This window comes from Plecotus auritus (assembly GCF_963455305.1).
Source record: "Plecotus auritus genome assembly, chromosome: 5".
In the NCBI taxonomy this organism is placed as follows: domain Eukaryota; kingdom Metazoa; phylum Chordata; class Mammalia; order Chiroptera; family Vespertilionidae; genus Plecotus; species Plecotus auritus.
Window position 1 is genome coordinate 73,347,294 of NC_137776.1, and position 26,087 is coordinate 73,373,380.

General features: G+C 38.3%; 1 protein-coding gene across 2 annotated transcripts in view; it reads right to left on the bottom strand.

The window, feature by feature from the left end:
* ARHGAP15 (Rho GTPase activating protein 15) overlaps positions 1-26,087 on the bottom strand; it is a 691,399-nt gene that overhangs the window by 201,504 nt on the left and 463,808 nt on the right. For both annotated transcript variants that reach the window (XM_080670353.1, XM_080670352.1), the window contains one exon: positions 14,423-14,500. In XM_080670353.1, the coding sequence (XP_080526479.1) occupies positions 14,423-14,500 (78 nt within the window). The remainder of the gene's footprint in view (positions 1-14,422; positions 14,501-26,087) is intronic.

Below are 26,087 nucleotides of genomic sequence, written 5' to 3' on the forward strand. Positions count from 1 at the left end.
GAATCTAGAGGTAACTATGAAATACATCTTGTCCTTCAACATCTAACAGTCAAGGAAAGAGATGTGATATGAAATAGACTAAAACGAGTGCTGAAATGCAGGTACAAAATATTATGGGACACATTAGAAAAGAAGCTAGTTTCTATTGAGTTTTATTTCCAGAATCATGAGATTTGTTTTAAGAAGGTGAGTTTATCAGTTAGCAAAACCAACGATGGTGTGTTTCTTGCTCAGAAAAAGATACGTTGTTCCTTCTATTGGAACCAATCAAATAATAATATACAGACATATTCCAGCCCCTATGGCTAATGGGACATTGAATCCCAACATCTTGAGCATAGAAAGGAGAGTGCATCCACTATGGTTGCCAGAATATGAGAGGAACAACTCTAACTGGTTTGGCTCAGTGGATAGAGCATCGGCCTGTGGACTCAAGGGTCCCAGGTTAGATTCTGGTCAAGGGCATGTACCTTGGTTGCGTGCACACCCCTGGTGTGCAGGAGGCAGCTGATTGATGTTTCTCTCTCACTGATGTTTCTCTCTCTCCCTCTCCCTTCCTCTCTGTAAAAAATCAATAAAATATATTTTAAAAAAAGAATATGAAAGGAACAGATTAATAGGAAGGGAGAGCAGGGCACATACTAAGGAGAAATGTAAAAGGGAGTGAGGAGGCCATAAAAAGACAATCTGAAGAAATGTAAAAGGTGAGGAGATGGAGAATCAACAAGAAAGGCTGCTATTTAAGCAAAATTAATACAATGGGGCTTTTTAGAATCTCACAAACATTATGTTAAGCAGACTATTGGACACCCTGCTGGCCCAGAGAGCCTCCATGATGGAAATCAGGCGTTAGATGACTAGAACTAGGCTTCAAATCCCATATTTGTCTCTAGATTACTGACACACAATCTTCTCAAATTATCAGCTGAATGGACAAATGTCACTTCCAGCAATTCACTTAACCTCATAGGGACTTCTGTTCATCTGTGAAGTGGACAGCTTTCTTAAAAAGATCCGGTGAGACAGCATTTAAAGTGCTTTAGAGAATTCAAGTGCTGACATGCTTTTGACATATTCTAAGGAGTAAATGTCATTCTCTTAAAGAAGATTTATCTAAGTCTATAAAACAAAATATATCTCTTTTCTTATTTCAAAAGAAATATGTGTTCATTTTAGGAAATTAGGAAGCTATTTGGAAAAAAATGAGATAATAAAAATCAGCAGTACCTAATCTTAACATTTTATGCATCTCTTGCCATTGTGTCTGAAATGGAGTTCAGCAATAACAGTGAAACAGACCATTTTGAGGCTGATCTCTACCTAGCATGTGCAAATGCCTCACCTTCTTTTGAAAGAAATGGCCCAAACCTGGGCCTAATCTAGAAATTGATTTAAATGTGTAGGGATTCTATCAAGTACAAGATATTATTCCAGGTGCAGTGGAACAAACAAACTTAAAATATATGATCTCTGTTCTTAAGTATTCAGTGTGTTGAGGAGATAAGATATCCACATAATTTTTGCTAATGATATATGACAACATATACAATATAAGATTATTGTGTATTGAGTAGCTGAAATGGATAGTATAGGATTTAAAAATTTGAGTTATGTTTCAATAATTCAAGGAGGACATGAGATTAGCTCTTTATAAAATATTTTTTACAGTAGAAGGCCATATACCTCATTATATTATAATAAATGTCTCTATTAGGGGGATTGTGAGGGACTCATTTCAATATAACTTCCATTTTTACATGGTGTAGCATTGTCTAATGTAATAAGTTCATTATTTCATGTGATTGACTTATCCCAAGAGAACAGTCTTACTTTAAAGAAAATTGCCCTGGGAAGGTTATGTGACTCAGGAAAGACAACACAGTTAGTATGAGATGACATGGAAATTGACCTAGATTTTCTAACTTTGGGGTCAGTGTTATCATTATACCTTATTGCCTGAAGAAAATGGTTAAAAACCTTATGGAAAATTAGATAAATTGGAATATGGAGTTTACTTCATATAACTCAGTCACCATTATTATATTTTGACTGAACTACTGTAACAATCTCCTAACTGTTCCCCTATTTCTACTCTTGGCATCTACAATTTATTATTCTCGTAAAAACCAGAAAGATTAAAAAATAATATCAGATGATTTCCTGATTACCATCCCCTTCCACCATAGTGACTTAGAACGAAAGACTAAATTTCTTATCTTGATTCACAAGGGCCTTGCTGGGCTGGCTTTGCCCAAGTCTGACCTCCTAGTCTCATACAGGCCTTCTTTTCCTGGGACCAGTTACGCTCTGCCTGTTCTGCTCTCACCTCACATTTCCTTCCTATCAGGCAGCTCTCTACTCAAATTGCTCCTATTCAAAGAGACTTCTCAGATCATCCAATCTAAAGACCACCCCTCTCATCCCCATCTCATATGCTATGTTATCTCGATTTTTACATGACCTGTAAGCATGTTGTTTACTTGCTTATTATCTATCTCTTGATACTAAAACGAGCACTTTACCGCATCCTGATTCCCCTGTACGTAGAAAGAGCCTGGCTTATAGAAGCTTTTCAACAAATATTTTTGGTTGACTAACTCCCCATTTGAAGTTTTCCTTAGGAAAATTAAAGCCTTATTTTATTCTTTAAACTAATTTTCCTCTTCTCTTGATTCTTCTCATATACTCTGCAGTGTGTATTACATTTGAGCCATGGCAAGACCAGGTAAGTCACTTACAATTTGAGCCAGGGGTGTCCTTTGGCAGATTGAAATGGAGCTGGCAAGACCTTGGCAATAAGCAATGTCACTGAGAGAGATCACATTCTGGAAATTCACATAAGCAGGTGATAGTCCTGACTGTGGTCTTACTACCACCTGGGTTGGGAATCATCCATTGCTTGGGCCATCTTTCTTAATTAATGGACCAGAATGTTAGGGCTGGCTCTGGTCTTCCAGCTTGACACCTGCCTCCTCTTTTTGCCAAGTCTTCCCTATGTGGTCCATGTTAAAAAGTCAGATCGACACCTCAAGTGGAGGTGGAGGTGGAAGAAGTATATAGTTCACTGGACTGGCTGGACAAAGAATCTCGAAGTCTAAAGATTTTCTTTCTTGGGGCTATATTTCCTTCTGGTTTTAAAAGCTAAAGGTTACATTTGATCAGGGCCTAATACTCACTGGTGGTCCAACATTATTTATTAACTAGGGGCCCGGTGCACGAAATTTGTGCACTGGGGGTGGGGGATCCCTCAGCCCAACCTGCCCCCTCTCACATACTGGGAGCCCTCAGGGGATGTCCTACTGACGGCTTAAGCCGCAGTCCAGCCTCTCTTTGTGGGAGGCGACAGGGCTGATCAGGGGAAGGCACCAGCCCCATCACCCCACTGCTGCAGCCACTGCCAGTCACCACAACCACCAAGGTGCTTTCATCAACACGGACTCCAGTCCCTTCACCATGAAAAAATGACAACTTTCTTTAGGCATTTTCAAGATGTGTCTTTCATAGGATATGACATTTCTTTCTTTCTTCTGTTTTTTTTTTTTTTTTTTTTATCCTCACCTAAGGATATGTTTCCATTGACTTTTAGAGAATGTGGAAGAGAAAGGAAAAGACAAAGAGAAACATCAAAGTGAGAGGAACACTTTGATTGGTTGCCTCCTGCATGAGCCCTGACCTGGGCCCCAGCCAGGGAGGAGCTTGCAACCTAGGTACATGCCCTTGATCAGAATCGAACCAGGACCCTGCGGTCAGCAGGCCGAGGCATTATCCACTGAGCCAAACTGGCTAGGGCAGGATATGACATTTCTTAGCCCTCCAGCAGTGGACCTTCATTTTTTCTCCAGAAGTGTGGTGGAAAAGCCCTAGATCACCTTTTTGGATTCTTATTACCCAAGTTACTAAGAATATTACCAGTGGCATACAGGAAGTTTAGCCAATGAGCAGTCAGAAAAGGTGTTTCCTCTGTAGTTCACACCAATCGCCGGCTGGCCCCTGCCCAGGCCTAAAGCCTCTGGCTGAGGCTTTCGCCTTGTGCAGGGGACCCCCAGCTCCCTCCGATCACTGGCTCTGCCCCTGCCCCCTTGGCTTTGATCGCAGGCTTGGCCCTGCCCAGGAGCCCCCTAGCTCAGGCCCTTCCCAGGCTGCTCAGGGCCCATGCAGGGCTTACCTCAGAGTGACCTGGGTGCCAGGATGTTCCCGGGACCCAGGCACTGGGCGCCTATGTATGCAAATTAACCGCCATCTTTGTTGGGTTAATTTGCATACTCACTCTGATTGGCTATAGGCATAGAGGAGGTATGGTCAATTTACATGTTTGTCTACTATTTGGTAAGATTCACTTATTAAATTCATTCATATTTCAACAAATATTTGTTTGAAGGCTATTATGTGCAATAGGAACAGAAAATATTTAGGTGAACAAAACAAGCGAAGTCTTGCTCATACGGAGGCTCCAATGTAAGGAGGGAGGCAGGCACTGGAGCAACAAATAAAGAAGCATGGCAGTTTCAGATAGCATGTGTTCTGAAGACAAGAAAACAAGATACTGGGATGGAGAGTGGCTGGCTAGGTAGGGTGGTTATGTTTCAGGTGTGTTAGTCAAGGAAAGCCTTTCTAAGGTGACTTGCATGTTGAGAAGAGTGAGTCTTGTGAAGGTCTGAAGGAAGCACATTTTAGGTAGACACGAGCAAAAGCCAAAGACAGGAGCTTGATGTGCCTGATAAAGAAAGTTAGTCAGGTTGGTTGAAAAATAATGAGATGCAAGAGAGAGGTATGTGCTGAGATCAGAGAAGTAGGAAAAAACCCCTGGGACTGCAGATCCTGGTATTTTCTCACTAATTTACATTTAATAAGTCACCAGTTTTCTTGGTTGTTGGATTGGAATAGACATGGACATAAAAGCTCTACATTGATGAGAATGTCATTTGTTGTATTTGCTGCTGTATTTCCAACATCCTGCATGTCGCCTGGCACATAGTATGAGCTTTTCAGGTATCTGTCAATGAATGAATGATTTAAAAGCTAAAAGCTTATTTTATGGAGCTCACCCCTCAGTTCCATATAGTTCCTGAAGTGCTGGGACCCTCAGCGGGGAGAAGAGCTGATAGGGATTCCGGATACCTGCCACTCCTTCTCCAGTGGGCCCATGAATGTGAGGGCATAAAAGAAAATGGGTTTTAAAGTTCGTGTGAGGTGAAGTCATCAGATTTTAATTTGAGCATTGCTTCAGCCCCTACATTTGTAAACCTTGGACAATTACTTTTAGGGTGTGCATGGGAACTTGAAAAATTCCTTCCTGACCTGGCACTATTACTGCTTTTTCTTTTGAGAAGAAGCTTTGAGGTGATGAGAATACACTTTTTTTTTTCCCATAGCACACTTTTGTTAGAAAATGCTTTGAAACTACATGGAACATTTTGAAAACGAGGTGCTATATAAATATATGTGAGTCACTGGAGCTGTAATTACCAGCAACAGGGACTTCCTATGCATAAACAAACAGAAGCATACTATCAAAATTCAAGGCATGGGCTAATAAGAGCAATATAGTTTTGATACTATTTATCCAATTTTGCTTTTCTCTCTACCTAGTCATTCCCAACCTTTGGAGAGCCAAGATGGCAAGCCAGCTTATGCCACTCCTCCCAATATCATGGCTAACGTGTCCATTGCTAATACCAGACTTTGCTGAGGAGCAGTAAGTCATTTCCCCTCAAGCTTTGTCTTATAGAAGGAGAGAATGGGGATCCAGGATTCTCTACTCTTCGTTTCTGTCCCATGATTCTTCACTCTAAAATCAAGCGGTAAATTATGAGTCTGAAACAAAATATAATGTAAAATATAGCCTGACATTTTTTAGTGAGACACCGAGAAATGGCACCTATCACAATCTACCAAGGAGACTATTTGCTATTAGAAGTTTATCGTTCTTTTGTTTTGTAAGAGAAAAGTCTTTATTTAGTTCACACAGAGTCCTGGGCACTTTTCTATGTTGGGAATACAAAGGGGAACCAAACTTCTTGTTTTTTGATGAAGTCACGGGCATTTAGGGGTTATTTACTAAAAGGACATTTTTGCATGAGGTTTTCTCTTATAAAAGAGTCACACAGACTGGTATTATAGTATTATAATATAGTATTATAAGGAGAATAAGTGGCTTTGATTCTTTGATGTTAAAGAAGAAAATGTCTCTCTACCCCCTCCCTCATAGTAAATTGAATCCAGCAACCAGCAATATATTCTTCAGAGTAAATTTAAAATGAGTTCACTGTCTGGCTTCAGAACATATTAATTTTGTGGTCTCAGAAAAGTTACTTAATCTTTCTGAGCCATGGTTTTCTTGTGTGAATAATGTGAATAATAAAGTGTATCTAACTTGCAAACTTTCATGAGGGTTAGAGATAATCCTAAAGTTGCATACCTGCCATGTAGTAGATTCTCAATTAAATGCTAGCTATCATTAGCATCAGCATTACTCTGTTACAATTTAGAACATTATTTACTTCTTAGTTTTGCTAGGAAATCCTTAGGCAAAACACCTTTCCATTTATTCCAGAATCTACAACATTGAAAAAGGATTGCAGCTTTGAAAAATATGTCAGTATTTTTAATCATACTAATAAGATACATGCTACATCCATGGCATTTTTACTTATATACCAAATCATGACTTGGAGTTTATAAAAATTAGGGAACATTACTACATTAATCAATAGTAAAAACAACAAAAACAAAAAACACAACCAAACTTTGCATCACTAGAAAACTGGTTAATAAAAAAGGTTCATAATCTATTTCTGCTTTCATCAAACAAAGATTTCATATGTCTCATTGCTTGTCGGTCATGTGTCCACTAGATAGCCAGAATAAAACTAGCCGGTTATTATTCAAGGCTTCCCAAACCTGGCTGTGCATGTGACTCAACTAGGGAGTTTTTCTTTTAAAATACATGCTTATAGTTCCAACCCCAGACTTCTTACATCAGCGTTTCTATGATTGGGCTCCAAAATCTTCCCCCCTCAAAAAAACAAAACAATACAAAACAAAACACAACTTTATTTTTGAAAAGCTCCACCACTTAATTCTTGTGGCAGACAGACTTTAAGATTACCTCAATTATTCCCTCCTCCTTGGATTTATTCTTTATGTAATCTCCTCCCCTTGGGAATGGAAAGGAACTGAAACTTGTTTCTAACCATCAGAATGCACCAAAGATGATGGGTTACAGCCTTCACAATTATCTTATACAAGATGATAACTTTTGCTTTAGCTACTAGTTTCTCATCCTTGTGGCCTTGATGAAGCCAGCTGGCATGCTCTGAGAGCCTATGGAGAAGTCCACAAGGCCTTTAGCCAATAGCTAGTAATGTGGAGACCTTAAGTTCAACAACCCACAAGGAACTAAATCCTGCCAACAATCATGTGAGCATGTCCCCCGTCGAGCCGCCAGATGAGAACCCACCCTTGACCAACACTTTGATTGTAGCCTTATAGAGGATTCAGCCATCCGTTCCCAGACTTCTGACCCAGAAAAACTGGGAGATAATAAGTGTGTCTCTATAAACAGCTAAGTCTGTGATTACATTGTTATGCAGCAGTAGATAACCAATACAATTCTGAAATGCAGTCAGGGTTGGGAGCCAGTGCTGTATAGAACATAGAGCAGAAGTAAGTTTGGTGTGTTATCCCAAAATTTTTAGTAACTACTCATTAATTCTGATGGATGATGATGATGGATTTTTATAACTTTCCTTCAACTGTCAACCCCCAAGGAAAGTTATAAAAATCAATCAATTGCATAACTCTAGCTTATTTAACTTCTGGCCAAATCTACATGGAAAAGCCACAACTGATTAGGGCTTAAAATTTCAGTGGATTTCATTTGCTCTCTTCAATGATCATGGAGCTATTCTTTTGGAATATGGAGTCCCCCAAAAGCCTATTGATAACATAAAACTAAATTTCTTTTTGTGTCCAGGAACCCAGAAGTCCTATGAGTTTGGCTGGTAATGAGATGAATCACTGGATAACAGAGAGTCTCCAAAGCTTTCCTGTAGTTGGTCTTTCATCCTAAAAAAGAATCTTAATATCATCAAAGAAAATTCAGTCATGTGGAAGTCAGAAACCATACTTGATTATTAATATTAAGTGTCATGTTTAGATTGAGAAAACTAAGTAATACTGATCTGATTTTAACTAAATATTAATTAAAGTCACTGGGTTGACTCAGAATTTTTAAAGTCCTCACATTTTCATTATCATTCCCATTTTAGAAATGAAGAGTCTGCAATTCAAAGGGGTTGTTAAAATAGTTTTTATTAGAGCCACAAATAGGTCCGAATCGAGACAGAGAGGCAGTGCCATTGATTCTTACCCTGTGCTTTCTTCCCACTATATGGTCTCTGCCTTTAATTGTCCACCACAGCATTAGGCCAGGCCTATTGCTTGGTATGTAATAAATTATAAAATACAATTTATAATAAACATATGTTATAATTTTGGTTTAAACAGGCAGTCAGATTTGTGTACTCTGGAGACTAGAAATATTCACGAAGTTGTTATTAGAATATTAAGTAGAAACTAAAAACTGTATAAATATGTATGAATGTGAAAAGCTTATTTGTTTGAGCTCTATGTTCAGCATTATTTACTAATGACAATCCATTTCCTTAAGAAGCTAGAAAGCAATACAAGTTTTGCCATCAGTAGTCTTTGAACTCCCTGACTTGATGTAGCTGAAAAATGAGGTCTAAGGAAGTTTCCAAAGCCCAGAACGATGTTAAAGTCATGCTCTTTTACAATCAAGTGATCTTTTTAGCTTTAATGGGAAAGACACATCATTGTTAAAAGATAATCTCATCACATGGCAGCGAGAAAGGTGCAATATCCATGATTTGACTTACCAAAAAACCTCCCCGCAGAATGGGATAAAGAGCAAATAGTTTGTTTTGTTGCTGCTGTGGTTGATGGAGAGAGTGAAGTAGGCTTAAGGAAACACCTCATTTTTAAAATAATAAGAGGGCTATATGAACACACTTAATGGAAAAATGACTGGACTTGATAAGAGGGCTATTTTATGAGAACTGAACTATAAGTTTTGAAATTGTTTTCCAAATCTTTTTCTGTTTCATCCACTGGCTTATTTCACGATGAAACTGCCAATTGTTCACATTCTTTCTTTCCTCTTTATTCAATTTTCAATAATATGAAAAGCATAGGGATAGCTACAAAAGTTAATGCTTTGCTTTGTGGCATAAATCTAAATAAAAGTAGTTTAGATATAGTTGATAATACAAAGTTGTTTCTATAATAGTTTATTTTCAATGCAACTTATTCTTAGCATGTCCAAAATAAGCAAATTTATCTCTTTAAGCCAATATTTAATGTGGATTAATATGCCAATAAGATCTGGGTAAATTAAAAATATGCAAAGTGCAAGACTGAAAATTAATGGGAAAAAAACCTTCTTCCATTGAAAACACACACAATCATATGTACATACACACATAAAAACCCCCACACACCCAATTAAGATTCTTGGCCATGTAGATAGATCTATGACATTTAGATATTTTGTTCCTCCTGGTGTGAAAAGTAGAGCAGAGTATTCCTAGAGTGTTCCTAGAATCTTCCCCCTTTTTTTTAATATATGGAAAACATGTCTACAATTCTGATAAGAAGCAATTTCTCCCTGTCTGAGAAATGATTAGAGGGAATATTTGTTACTGTTTACTAGGCACCTCCCATCTAGAAAATTCCCGGTCTGCCCTTCATGCCTGCCTCATGGTTCTCCCATTGGCTCATGGGCCTGAAGAGCTTCATAGCTGATGTTTTCTGAAAAGGATGCTGGTTTATCTTCTCCCCGTTTTACAAGGTGAAAGAGAATGTCTAAGTAATACCACAGAGAGTCTGAACTGAATTTAGAGTTGGGGCCAAAACCTAGATGTGCAGCTTGAACCAGAGTGTTGATGTGAGGAAGAGGGGAATTCAGCCGGGTGGGATTTCCAAGACCCACTGACTAAAGTTCTCAGGGCAGTTACGCAGCATCCTTCATGTTGAAGCCTGTCCTTGTACCCTCACACAAGAAAAGCATCGGGTCACAGTTCATTCTGAAGACAACTCAGCATCACAGGCTGATGACAAGCTGACATCTAAGGTCCTGGACAAGCGTTCTATGGGGATGCCCTCGTAGAGCGAGAGAGTTGCATCAGCAGAATGTCACTGATGGCTGTCACCAAATACACCAAACAGGGCAGAGCACTGCTCGCTAATGCACCGACAGCCTGGTAAATTGAGAATCCTGGTGCCTTTCCTGAAGGCTGCAACAGAATATCGTGTTAAAGCAGTTTTTTGGTCCAAAGGTAGGTGGCTTTATAAAGCCCCTCAGAGAACAGCAGTGCCAGGCTTATTCCTAACAACAATGCTTGATCTTTTCCTAGGCATCTCTCTTTCCTGAACAGTTTTAGCCAAACTCCTATGACAGCACTTGTCACTTACAAGCCAGAAAGTAGGTGTAAACAGGAAGTCACTTATAGATGTGTGTAGCACAGAAAGGCTGATCTCTACTTTGATACTAGTAAGGCAGTAAGCAATAGCTAAGGAAGGAAAAATGCTGGTCTTCACATAGGCTCTGAGCCAGAGACCTGGGATCTGGCTCCCTCACTTGCTGTATGACCTTAGGATATCATCTAACATCACTGAACCTCAGTTTCCACATCTTTAAAATGGGAACAATCATAGTACCTATTCTATGGGATGGTAGAAAGGATTCAATTAAATTGTATACATAAAGCACTTGGTACAGTGCTTGCCACATAATAAATTATGAAAAATGTTAGCTACTTTTATAATAATAACTATTATTCTTACCACCATTACCAGTTATAATTAGGAAATGCTTTTCAAAAGTGATCACTTTGAATTTAACTTGTATGCCATCTGATCTGGAAGTATAATAAGGGTATACAATTCCTACCGATTTAGTGAGTCAAACAGAAAACCAAAACAAATTGAATCATTCAACTGGTGAATTTAGAATTGCTGATGATTATAGCATTCAAGAAAGTTAGTGAAATACATAAATTGCAACTGAACTGTTCTTGAAAATCCCCCAAATCAGTTTTATTTGTCTGGCCTAATGGTGGATAAGGCCTGTTCATTTTAAACATGTATATTTAGACCTTCTAAAAAGGAAACATTATGGAATATGGACAGGGAGGAGATGAAAGTTGTTAAAACAAAGAGAGCATGCCAAAATTATTCACGTTCCATCTCTGAATACAGAAAAGAATACATTGCATTCACATATCACTTTATGCTTTTTTTGGAATGATCACCACATTGCCACTTCATTTCATTGTGTGTGCGCGCGCACACACACACACACACACAGAGGGGAGGCCATGATGTACACATCCACCTCTTTGTACCCCAGCACTGATTCTCTTCTAAGTCAGCTCTGCTGTCAGAGCCCAGGTTGCATGCAGATGGAGGGGAAGGTATGCTGTTTGTACCAAAGTTATGGGTCCACTCCAAAAATTTCATTCAAAGGATAATCTGATTGGCAAAACTTGAGAGAGGCTGGTATATACATTTCTTTTATCATCTAATTCAAAAAAACTCCACAACACAACTTGGACACAACCACCAGTATCAAAGGTCCTAATGTAAAATAATTTGTGTTGAGTGTGTTGCATTCTGACAGTGCTATAAACCAGGAAGACAGTTTACTGACAATTCTGTGCTACCAGATACCAACCCAGGCCTCTGTCCAGCTTTACGTTGTCAACTCTTATGGAAACATGAGCAGTTACACAGCCTCAAAGGACGCTGAAGTTTGGATTGCAAAAGACAAGATGGACAGATTTTATATGTTCACTGCAGATTTTTTTCCTTGCCTTTTCAAACTGCTGAGCATAATTTTTTTTTAAGGCAGGAAATGCAACTAGTGTTTGTTTCTACCATGGCTTCTGTTTTGAGATTTCTTCTTTGTAGAAGAAATGTGTTGCCCAGCTGTCTAGAATTCCAATCAGGATATGGTTTCAGTATGAAATATATTGCAAAAGCAATTTTAGCTGGTTATAAACAGAAATGAAAATAAGGCTGGGGCTATTTTATCTAATTTTTAGCTACAGAGGGGGTGCTTTGGGTCAGTCTAATGGGGACAATATGAGCAAATGAGGTAAAATCTAGTTCTATTTTCCCCCCAAGAAGGAGAGTAATTGTGAAAGGCAAAGGTGCACATTAGTGAGCAAGCAAGAGCTGTGAAGATTCTCAGAAATGAGTCATGTGGCCACTGGTCAAAAGTACTGCTGTCAACACTTAAAAGGGTGATTCAACCCGAGTTGAACTGCTAGAGAGTTTAATGATTCTCAGTAGTACAATTTCTTTGTGCAACACACACATGTAATTCAATAAATGTTAATTAAGCATTTCCTCTATGGAGACCCTTGGCTACTACTGGTTAATGGAGGAAGATTCAAGGGTGAGTCAGGTCTTACCTTATTAGATGTATTGAGATTTGTGTAAGAAGCAGATATTTCAACCACTATCCTATTTTTTCAATCCAAACTTTCAGATTTTAGTGCTTGTAAATCATAATCACTGCGGACATTTTATAACATTCTCTCCAAAAGATGGGATTATATCTCTGGGTCTTGTAGGAAATGAAATTTTAGAAGTTACATGAGTATGTACTAGAGTAAATTCAACTGCCCAGTGAAATAGGAACTCAGGAGAAAATTATTTCTAATTCGGCCTTGAAAAATAAGGAATAATTTACCAGGTAGGAAGCTTGTGTATGTGGGATAGAAAAGAAAACATGAGGATATTGAAAGTAGAGGAAAGAGATTATGCAAAGACATTAAGTAATACAACAGCTTGATACAGAAAACATCTCGGTTTTCTATATTATGAACATCTTGCATTAGTGTGGTACATTGGTTGCAACTGATGAGTCAATATTGATACTTTATTATTAACTGAAGTCCACAGTTTACATTAAATTTCACTCTTTTGTTGAGCATTATGTAGGTATTGACAAACATAATGTAATGTATTCACCATTCCAATATGAAAACAGAATGGTTTCAAGGCCCCTGTGTTCGCCTATTCATCCCTTCTCCCCGACTCCACTCTTCCCCACCCCCACCCCGAGTCTTCTGCAGCCACTGAACTGCTACTGTGCATAACTTTGCCTTTTCCAGATTGCCATACAGTTAGGATAACTTAGTATGTCTCCTTTTCAGACCAGTTCCTTACACTTAGCAATATGTATTTAAGGTTCTTCCAAGTCTTGTTATGGTGTGATAGCTTATTCTATTTTATCACTGAATAATATTCCATTATATGGATATGCCATGGTTTGTTTAACAACTCACGGATTGGTGGTCATCTTGGTTGCTTTCAAATTTTACGAATCACAAATAAAGTTGCTTCAAAAATGTGCCTGCAAGGTTTTGTGTGGACCTAAGTTTTGTACTCATTTGGGTAAATACCAAAGAATGCAATTGCTGTGTCTGATGGTAAGAATGTCCATACCACATGTAAACATAATACAATATGTTTATTTTCATAAGAAACTGCCAAACTATCTTTCAAAGTGTCTATACCATTTTGTATTTCCCCAGCAGTGAATGTGAGTTCTTGTTGCTCCCATACTTGCCAGCATTTGTAGTTGTCAGTGTATCAGATTTTAGATATTGTTAATAGCTGTGTAACGATATCACATTATTGCTTTCAATTGTAATTCTTTAAGGGTATATGCATTTCCTAATTTTTAATCCATTTACTCATTGATATATATTTTTCTAACATCTATGATTTTGACTCTTATGTTTTCTATCATTCAGTTATTTATTTATCAATATATATCAAGTGTCTGTTATATGACAGTAACACTTTTAGAAGTTAGGTTATTTTTCTTGCTTTTATTCTTTTATTATTCTCTTCTCCATTATTTTTAAAATATATATTTTTATTGATTGCAGAGAGGAAGAGAAAGATAGAATCATTGATGATAACAGAGAATCATTGATTGGCTGCTTCTTACATGCCCCCTACTGGGGATCAAGCCTATAAACAGGGCATGTATCCTGACTGGGAATTGAACCATAACCTGGGTCATAGGTTAACGCTCAACCACTGAGCCACACCAGCCGGGCCTCCTCTCCATTTTTAGTTTGCCATATTCCTCTCATTATTTATTCCACATAAACTATTAGTTGGTCCCTCTATTCTATTTAATGTCATGTAAAGCATCTCTTGCTTCTCTGGTAACAATTGTTTACTTTTTTAACTTTCTTTTTCTCTCTTCAAAACTTTTATCATTATACATTCACAATGCCTACAGCACAGAATCAGAAATATTGGTAGAGATGAAAAAAATCTCTACTAAAAATATCTCTGAACTGAAGAAATCACTTACCTTGGTTGACGATAAATCTTAGTTTCTGTATTGTTGCCAGATTGCCACTAACTCGATATATTCCATCAACATCTAGACCTGAAAATAAAAAAGCATGCTTTATATTTGCTGATATGAAAACTGAGATGGCAAAAGAAAAAATAATAAATATGGGAAGACAGTAGTAAATCAAATACATTCCTTACAGACATATTTCTATGTCCTAAACCAAGCAATCTTCAGTATTTTAATCCCAAAAGACTAATCATGAACTTCAGTGACAGTTAATGATCAACAAACTTGAATCTAGTTGAAGCACTGAAGCAGTAGGTAGCATGGCATTTCACAGTATGATTCAGATTCATTCCCAAGGAAAATATAGGCATAGGCATAAAATTGACGGGGCGGGGGGCAGGGAATAAGAACCTTCATGATGTATTATCATCCCTTGTTGGAAAGATAGAATAACCAAAGGCATTTGTGAAGTCTTAGTTTTTCCTTCCTTCCTTCCTTCCTTCCTTCCTTCCTTCCTTCCTTCCTTCCTTCCTTCCTTCCTTCCTTCCTTCCTCCCTCCCTCCCTCCCTTCCTTCCTTCCTTCCTTCCTTTCCTCTCTCTCTCCTTTTCTCCTCTTGTCTCCCTTTTTCTCTTATCAATCTCTCTCCCCTCCCTCCAGTTTCTATCCTATCCTGTCCTATCCTACACTACCCTACCCTGTCCTGTCCTATCCTGTTCTAGTCCATTCTCATTTTTCAGTGCCACAACAGCATGACATGCATTGACCTGGTTATTTCAAACTGCAGTATAAAATTTTTATTCCAGATGTATAATTACTTAGACATTTCTAGTGCATTACAGGTAAGGGGTGCTCTGATATGGGAGAAAAAAAAATTAAAACAAATCCTTGACAAAATGGTAACATTTGTTCCAGATTATTTTAAAACTGGTCATCTATAATTCAAAATAACGTATGCTGGCAGTGGCTTTAGATGACCAACCACTTGTTTTCCACACATCTATTACAGCAGCTAGTGATTTCTAACACCAGGTCATCAAAATGATGAAGAAAAAGGAAAATTAAAAGAGAAACACATTCAAACACTATCATTATCCCTAAAAATGCTGATAATATAATTTTAATGCCAAAAGTATATATTCTCTGATGTATCTGTGCCCTTGGGAGAGGCCTGGGCGAGAATGCCAGCAATGCAGAGGTCACAGACTCAGCAGTTTGTCTAAGGTGGCACAGCACCATGGTTGAACACTGTAATCCGCTATTGTAGTATTAAATGCATTGGTAGAAATTATTGTGATAGTGTAGCAGAATAAAGGCTCTATAAAGCTCGGCTGACATAAAATGAGCTTTTTTATTAATTTAACATGGCTTTTTTTTTTTTTTTACAAAATTTATCGTAGGAAATGTCTGTCATTGTACAAAGTATTTCATCAGCGGGTTAGGGTAGAATCACATGATATGTAATACTGGTATTAACAGCATAATTCAAAACAAAAATATTCATTATTTTTATTTTAGTTAGTATTATTACTTGTTAATCACTCATTATTTTTATAAGACTTTACCTTTTTAGGGCAGTTTTAGGTTTATAGCAAAATCAACAGGGAGGTACAGAGATTTCCTCTGCCCCCACACAAACATAGCCTCTCCCATATCAACATTCTTCCACCAGAGTAGCACACTTATTACAACTGGCGATCCTACATTGATACATCATAATCATTCAAGTCCCCTGTTTACATTAGGATTCAATCTTGCTGTACATTCTATGGTTTCGAACAGATGCATAATGACATGTATCCACCATGATAGTATCACACAAAGTATGTTCACCATGCCTTAAATGTTCTTATGCCCCACCTAATCATCCTCACAAGGGTGCTTACCCTTCCAAGTAATAAAGTATGGAATAACTTGGGATAATGTCATTAAAATTGAATAGCTAGTAGCAAATGTATTAGTTGGTGTGATTTAAAATATATATATTGTTATTGATTTCAAAGAGAAAGGGAAAGGGAGAGAGAGATAGAAACATCAATGATAAGAGACAATCATTGATTGGCTGTCTCCTGCATGTCCCACACTGGGGATTGAGCCACAACCTGGGCATGTGCCCTGACTGGGAATCAAACCATGATCTCCTGGTTCATAGGTAGATGCTCAACCACTGAGCAACACCAGCTGGGCTAATTGGTGTGATTTTTGTAGTTCTAGAATGATCTAATAATAAGTTACCAAGTCTGTCCTTTCCTGAGAACTGTGAATATGTGAGGAATTAGAATAAATTTGGACACCTATTTGTGTGTATTGAAAGTGTTTAAGACATATCCTATCTAATAAAAGAGTAATATGCAAATTAACCCTCACTCTGCTACACCACAAGCCACGCCCACCAGCCACACCCACCAGCCAATCAGGAGCGAATATGCAAATAAAGCCAACAAGATGGCTAAGGCCACAGAGAGCAGGAGGGAGGCTTGGGTTTCCCCGGCAATGGAGGAAGCCAAGCTTTCTGCCTGCCCTTGCCGGCCTAGGCCTCCACTCAAGGCTACAAAGTTTCAATGATAGAAGATACATAAACCCAACAGAAATGGTGACAGCCACGGAGCTGGAAAGAGCAGGAGGCTAGGGTTGCCCATGGCGATGGAGGAAGCCAAGCTTTCCGCAGGCCTGGCTGGCCCAGGCCTCTGCTTAAGGCTACAAAGTTTCAATTATAGAAGATACATAAATCCCAATAGAAATGGCTGCCGCCATGGAGCAAGTAGAAGGCTTGGCTCTGCTCCAGGCTACAAAGTTTCAATTGTAGAAGATAAATAAAACCCAGATACCAGGGCCTCCGCTTGGGTCGCCAGGGGGCATGGCCGGCCTGCAAACCACCGCGGGCGCCTCGCCCAGGACACCCCATGCCCCAAGGGAACCCCCACCCTGATCCGGGACACCCTTCAGGGCAAACCAGCTGGCCACCACCTGTGCACCAGGCCTCTATCCTATCTAATAAAAGAGTAATATGCAGATTGACCATCACTCCAACACACAAGATGGCTGCCCCCATGTGGTCAAAGATCCTGCCCCCATGTGGACACAAGATGGCCACCACAAGATGGCCAGCAGGGGAGGGCAGTTGGGAGGAACCAGGCCTGCAGGGGAGGGCAATTAGGGGTGACCAAGCCAGCAGAGGAGGGAAGTTGGGGGCAACAAGGCCTGCAGGGGAGGGCAGTTAGGGGCAAACAGGCTGGTAGGGGAGGGAAGTTAGGGGAAAACAGGCTGGCAGGGGAGTGGTTAGGGGGTGATCAGGCTGGCAGGCAGAAGCGGTTAGGGGCAATCCGGAAGGCAGGCAGGTGAGCAGTTGGGAGCCAGCTGTCCTGGATTGTGAGAGGGATGTCCGACTGCCCGTTTAGGCCCGATCCCACTAGGATCGGGCCTAAACGGGCAGTCGGACATCCCTTGAGGGGTCCCAGATTGGAGAGGGTGCAGGCTGGGCTGAGGGAAACACACCCCCGTGCACGAATTTCGTGCACCGGGCCTCTAGTCCATAATAAAAACCAATACATTCTTCTTTCCTGATGCACAGAATAGTTCCATTAATCAAAGGTACTCCAGTATGTTTGCTTTTAGGTATACTGTACATTTGACAACTTAAATGTGACAATTATCTTAATTAAAATTTTTCTAATATTTGATTCCTAGTCTTGGTATAGAACTATGCTGGTCTTCAATTTATGCACAATGACTCAGAACTTTATAATTTATTAACAATTTCTTTATTGCTTTGTCATAGGTAGTATTTGGTACTTAGTTTTAAATATAAATTTTAAGTAATGTAATATATTTTAAAAATATTAAAACTTAGCGTTCAAGTAAGTGTGTCCCTTTCAAAGTTTTCCCTGCTGGGAGTATGCTTGATTTTTCTGAACATGTAGTCGTTAAGGAAAGTATTTTGAAATTCCCTAAGTTCACCTTTAGAGGCTTCATATTGTCTATGGAAAAATGGTCATGATGGCAAGTTCAGCGATTTTGGTAATGGTTTTGAATTTGGAAGTAGTCAAGAGCCATTCAGAACCACAAATAGTGAATACTGTCATCTGGCTTGCCAATACAAACAAAGTTTGGCCAAAAAAAAAGTGGTCCTGTTTTTTTTTTTTCCACGAATTATCAGTTACTCGGAAGGAATTTGAGTAACAGAATATTTTAGAAAATAAAAACATCAATGGAATATATAGATCTACATTCTCCAAATAAGAATCCTGGTTTCTAAAGAATTAGTCAAATTAGCCCTACTTAAAATAATGCTTAAAGATGAGATTTCAACATCTACAATAAAAATGAGAAAAATTACTATACATATTTTTATAAATAATGTTTGTTTCCTTAATTAGTTGGACACTTAGCAGAGGTTAATAGTAAATACAATTACTTGAATTCCAACATATTCTTATTGTAAATAGGACCCTTCTTAAACCTCACTTTAATATTCATCTTCCTTCATAGGAGATACAAAATTAAGTGCATTTGTATTTTGAAGCTAGGACTCTTCCTTTTTTAATATTATTTTATGTTATTGAAATGCATATGCATATGTTATCTAAAGTTATAAACTAAATTTCAATTTCTGAAATTCTTCAGTATAAATTTAAATTTATAACATAAGAAGTACCCCCTTGGTTTACCATAAATTTCAGTGGAAGGTTTTTTTTTGTTTGTTTTTTTTAGTTTTTGTTTTTAAGTTCAGTAATCAAAAACATTTGAAAGAGCAGTATGTTAGATATATTATGTATGAGCAATTGAAAAGCATTATACTGTTTAAACAAAGCAGCCTCATCCTAAATTAATAACCCACTTTTCTTTTGGGATAAAAGGAGGGAGGGCTGGGAATGACGAAAGGGAGGGTAACTCAGACCAGTGCCACCACTGTGGTCATAGAACTAAGTCACAGCAGAGAAAGTGCTTTGTGGCTTAACATAAAAACCAGAAAGTAAAAGGGAGTAAAGCAAACCATATTGGATGCAATTTAAGTCTAACTTGACACAACTTCCAAGCCCTTCAGACTCAGAGATATCCATACTATTTATCTTGTGAGGGATAACAATCTCTGACATTAGTAGCTCCTGCTTTAAATGGCTCATGCTCCCCTGCTATCATACTTTTTAAATTACATAAATAGAGTGAAAATGACAAAGTACATATTAAAAAGGAGTGTATTACATTTTGCAAAATAATCTGGAACATATCAGTGAATTTTAGCAGTTATAAATTATATAGGGGCAGTCTTGAAGTTGATTAGCTTTCCCCTGAATGGTTCACAGAATGGCAAACCCAAAGTCCTGGGAATATTCCCCAAATTGCAATGATTCATGTGCCATCCTCTTTTTTGCTCCAAGAACTTTAAAAGTTATGCCAAACCAAACCAATGTAAATTGGTGGATTTGGACATCCTTTTCATGACCACATTATCCTTGCTGGATTGGAAACTACTTATTTTGGAAATATAATTAGACCTCTTATGATTTTTAAATGAGCAACGTCTTTAAGGTATCCATGTTGTACTTTGGTGGTGTTTGGAGGAAAATTACTTTGAGAGGTACTTCTTTCAAGAAAATACCATGACTGTGAATGCTGACAGGAATGTTGCCTGTTATGCTAAAAATATTTTGGGAACACGATGAAACTAAGTCATTTTACATTAAAAAAAAAAATCAGACTAGCATTAACGGCAGTGGTGAAAAATCTCTGAAGAAATCCACATTCACCCAAATGTGGATTTTGTTCGTCATCAGCTGACCTTCTTAAGTTTCAAAATAGTGTTTACCATTGACAGGAATCACCAGGTATTGCTTTAGCGGATTTTCAAAAGTCTTTTCGCTCTTTTACTTTTGAGGAAGTGTGGACTACAATAGACACACAATTAGGAGTGATTAGACCAAATGGTGGTCTAAACCCAATGGAAAGAATGCAGCTGTCATGAGTAATTCCCACCATAAATTTAAGACACTTTCCAGAAAGAAATCTAAGAGACCATCACTGTTTTCAGAGTTGACTGGCTTATCTGCCAACATAAGGGCAGTTTTTAACAATGCAGATGAGCCTGTTAAAAATAGGTAACATTCTTGGTAGCTTGAAGGATGGATAAATCACCAAGATGTGGAGTTTGAGTCTGGTTGAGAGGTGTGTCCCCAAAGCCTGCTTGTTTTTCTGGAACATTAAAAAAAAATGCATCTGAACCTCTGGAGTCTGAAATGTGGGCTGGGAAATTTGCACAAACAGTCCCACTCTTGAGATTTATGGCACTTCCCAATTCCCAGGAGGCCAGGGCTACTGCAAGAACAGTCATTCTCGCAATACTTTGGTCTTCTCCTTTCCCTCTGGCAAGAACTAGTGAGTGCAGGAACACCCAGACTGCCCCCAAAGACTGCTACACATTTCTTTCCAGTCTTTCTGAAGGTCCTGCTTGGATTTAGAGCTCAATATAAGGGGAGATTTTGTACCATTCTGAATGGCACAAATTTCCTTCTCTTATGGCTAACTTAACTCTTCACACACTTTAAGTTCAATGACCGAGAGTACAGGATACTGTTTGAATCTCTTTCTAAATTTCATTTCTACTCTGTGGCAATGGCTGGTGTCTATGCTGCATCTATTGCTGACTTTACTTAACTATTACTAATTTCTTGTTAGATGCTTAGCCTTCAAGAATGATTACCTTCAGAAATACTTCACAATTCTGATTTTCAAACAAGATTAATTTTATTCTGTATAAAACCTTATGACTTTATAATAAAAATATTTTAAGCAGATTTTTTTTTACCATAAAGGCAATGTACTTCCTTGGTAAAAGTGAAAATTAAACCACACAAAAGACTATACAATGAAAATTAAGTACCTACTCTAACCTGTTGTTCAAGGATACTCTTTGTTAACAGTTCTGCTTTAATTCCTTTTGTTGTTACTGATTTTATGTTAATGTCAATTTTCTCCTTATTAATTTATTAACTTTGAATGGTATTTATTGACTCCTTATCAGAAAAGAGTTTAGTGATAGTTACTACCCCTTATCCATATACCCTCTTTCTCTTGGTATTATTAGTTACATTTGTCTATTTCTATTTTTTAATATATCAAATTACCTGTTGCTATTAAAAAATAAGGAACTTGGTACATTTACTCTTCCTTCCCCTTGTCCTCTTCCTCATCACTTCCAATTTTATTCTTTGTTATTGTTACTTGTAATCTCAAATTTAGAATATTTTACCTTATCCTTTAAAAATATTTTATGACTTATCTATGGATTAATATGAGTCACAATTTTTTTAAAGAAGTGAGATTGAAGTCAACATTAAATTTTTGTTTCACAGAGATCTTCCAAAAGTCAAGGTTTAATATGTCCTCTTCTTCACCCTCTCTAGGTTTCTTATATTTTCAATTTAAGTGCTATCCAATAGGACTTTCTGTGATGATAAATATTTTCTATATATTAACTATCCAAGCCAGTAGTCATTGGTCACATATGGCTGGCTGCTGAGCACTTGAAATGTGGTTAATGGAACTGAGTAACTAAATTTTTCTTTTATTTAATTTTAAATAACAACCACATGTGGCTTATGACTACCATATTGGACAGTGAGGTTCTAGCTCAGAGTCAACTACTGTTCCTTATATTCCACTGTTACTCTTTTATGAATTTACTTTTGTGTTCTTTTTTTAAAATTATATAATTAGTAAGTTTTACTTACTCTTCCATCTAAATGACTCTTTTCTGTTGCTTCATAATTAATTGCTGATTTGAATATTTATTTGAGTTTCATAATCTTTTACTTTGCTAATTTTGAAAAATAATGTTCCATTATCTTTTAGCACTGCTGCTATTAGGTCTGATATCAAATTGATTCTTGATGGTTTGTAGGTAAATTGCTTTGCCTCAGAGGATTAAAAAAATAAAAAATATTTTCTCTTTAAACTTGTGGAAGTAAAATTTCACTCAGATACACCATGTCTTGCCTCTTTCAACCAGAAAACATTATATCCTATATAATAAAGAGGTAATATGCAAATTGACCATCACACCCTCACAATATGGCTGCCTTTGACCAGGCTGGCAGGGAGGTTAGTGAGGGATGACAAAACGACTAAACAAGCAGGCTGTGTGGGGCGACCAGGCCAGCAGGGATGTGTGTGTGTGTGTGTGTGTGTGTGTGTGTGTGTGTGTGTGTGTGTAAGGAGCAACCAGGCCAGCAGGGGGGGCAATTAGGGGTGACCAGGCCAGCAGGGGGACAGTTGAGGGCAATCATACCAGCAGGGGGGGCAGTTAGGGTCAACCAGGCCAGCAGAGGGGGGCAGTTGGGGGCAACCAGGCCAGCAGGGGGGCAGTAAGGGGTAACCAGGCTGGTGGGGGGGGCAGTTAGGGGCGACCAGGTTGGCAGAGGGGGGCAGTTTGGGGGCAACCAGGTCAGCAGGGGCTGCAGTAAGGGTGACCAGGCCGGCGGGGGGGGGGCAGTTAGGAGTAACCAGGCCAGCAGGGGGGGCAGTTAGGGGCGATTAGGCCATCAAGCAGGTGAACTATTAGGAGTCAGTGGTCCAGGATTGTGAGAGGGATGTCCGACTGCCAGTTTAGGCCCGATCCAAGGGACAGTCGGACATCCCCCGAGGGGTCCCGGATTGGAGAGGGTGCAGGCTGGGCTGAGGGGTTGGGGACCCCTCCCCCCCCCATGCACGAATTTCATTCACTGGGCCTCTAGTATATATATATATATACACACACACACATACACATATATATGTTTATTAATTTCAGAGAGGAAGGGAGAGGGAGAGAGAGATAGAAACATAAATGATGAGAATCATTGATGGGTTTCCTCTTGCATGCCCCACACTGGGGACGGAGTCCACAACTCAGGCATGTGCCCTTGACTGGAATTGAACCCAGGATCCTTCAGTCTGGATGCCAACGCTCTATTCACTCAACCAAACTGGCTAGGGCAGAAAACATTTTCTTATCCTTCCCTCTATTGTCTCTCTTTTCTCTACATCTAGAACTTCTTTAGAATGACTATAGTTCAAATATCAAATTACACATATGATTGAAAATTAATTAGGATAAATAATAGTCATGAGTATTTCTGCATTTGAACACATCTCTCTTCTCTCACACCCCTTAACTGGCTTCAGTATTAAGTGGATAGGCTGAATGAAAGGCTCCTATAGAATGAATGGTGGTGAGTAGTCAGTAGGTTAGAGGTTCTTCTGTTACCAAAGTAAGGAGGACATTAGTTGGGATATGGAATACTTTAACTATTTTGCTCTAAGGCAAAGCTCTCTTACACAGGGTCTGTTGTAGAGGACCTGAGATGCCTCATTCTCTACCACCTTCCTCCTCAAATGCCAGCATCCATCCTCTCCTCAGTCTTTGTGAAACTTGCGCTCAGGCTCCAGCCGCTGCTGCAGGTGCTTCCTTGGTGCAGGATAAATGAAGAAGCACCCAACTCTCCCAGATGTTAGAGCCAATATTTAGTAAATTACTTTCTTTTATCATCCACTTGCCAATTTCTGCTCTTTTTTATTCGTTAACTCCAAATTTTGATATTCTCTAGGACATCCCCGGAAAGAACTGTGCCTAATTACGGTGTCTGGGAATGGTGTTTCTTCTGCTTTAATTTCTTCACTTGTTTGATCCCATCTGCTTTCTGTCTTCCTGGAATTTCTATTTCTGGTCTGCTGATGGCACCTTTTCTGTTTTCAGCACCATTATTGTATGTTTTTTTCAGCACATCTTTTCTATTATTTCACTGGAAATTTTTTTTTTTTTTTGAGTAAGGAGAATCAGACATTTTTTTTCTCAGTCTGACTAATTTAAGGCCTGCATTGTTTATCATTAAGATATACTTCTTAATGCTAAATGCAAACGTTTTGTTGGATTTTAAAGATACTGCTATGTAATAATTTTATTTGTTGGCCCCTGGGACATAAATGACCTGTGATTAAATTATGAATATTAAAATACTAATTATATGTCTCCAATTCTAATGTTGGGAGAATGTTAATTCAGGGTTAAGGATCAGTGTACCCCTCATTTTCTCATTCCTATTCCTTTCTGTGTTTACAGAAGTTCCTATTGTAATTTATGCTTTTTCCAATGTTCCTTTTATTACTGAGATTGATATATTTTTCTTTCATTTGTTTCAATTGCTCTTTCTTTATAGTTTTCATCTCAACTTGATAGTTTGTCCTACCATCCTTGTGTCTCTGCTATAAATTCTTGTTTCATAGAGATAATTGTGGCAACACATTTTTCTTTTTCTTTTAAAAATGATGTCATAATGATACTTATCTTCAATTTTCCTCACTCTTTTCATTAGTTTGTTTGATTTGGGTAACAGTCCACTTTTGATTACTTATTCGTGAATTAAATATTTTTCATCATCTAGATATTTTTCTAGATATGTTATCATAGATTCATACAGAAAAGAAAAATTTTATCCTCATAAGGTAAGGAAGTGACAAGTGTTTGTTGCTAAAAGTTTACTTTAAAATGTTAAGACTGAAAAGTGGTCACTAAGAGAAGGGTGTTTTTTAAATTTTATTTCTGAGAAAACTGCTTAGAATATGTGATGCCAATAAATAAACCATTATTTTATATTTTTGTATAGCCAGTGTTCTAGATAGGGGCAAAGTCCAGATTTAAATAAGTACCCTAAAATAGAAAGAGCACAAAGGGACTAAGGACAAAATGGCATCAAACACTCGCCCTGGTTGGGCAGCTCAGTTTGTTGGGGCATTGTCCTATACACAAAAAGGATGCGGGTTTGATTCCAAGTCAGGGCATATGCCTAGGATGCAGGTTCAATGTCCAGTTGGGGTGAGTATGGGAGATAACAGATGGATGTTTCTCTCATATCAATATTTCTCTCTCTCCCCCTTCCTTTCTCTCTAAGATCAATTAAAAATATGTCCTCAGATGAGAATTAAAATATATATATATATATATATATATATATATATATATATATATATATATATATATGTATACAGTATCAAACAGAGAATCTTGAATCAGAAGGAGGGATGTTGGTTTTATCAAGGACTTTTTATTGAAAATTTGGGTGGTTAAGAACATTATCAAACCCCCTCCCCCAAATGGTTTAAGCTGTTATACTAGAAAATACAATTGATAAGACTTCCAGTTAAAATTTTTGTCTAGTCCTGGCCAGTTTTTCTCAGTGGTTAGAGTCTTGATCCACAGCCAGAAGGTTCTCGGGTTTAATTCCTGATCAAAGGCATGTACCTGTCAGAGCACCTACAGGAGGCAGCCAGTCAATGTGTCTTTCCCACATCGATGTTTCTCTCTCTCTCTGTCTTTCTCTCTCTCTCTGTCTTTCTCTCTCTCTCTCCCCCTCTCCCTCCTTCCCTTACACTCTAAAAAAAGTCAATGGAAAAATATCCTCAGATGAGGATAAAAAATTATCTATCTATCTATCTATCTATCTATCTATCTATCTATCTATCATTTGTCTATCTCATATTTTCTATTCTGCCAGGTCCTGACCTTTCAACCAGCCTTGTCCTTTTTGGGAACCTGAGGAGACAAACTTAAAATTGGAAGCAGAAAGGACAAAATATCCTGAGTGTTAAGTACATTACTGGTTATATTCTTAGTGATTCTGTCTTGTACCACCCATGCCTTGA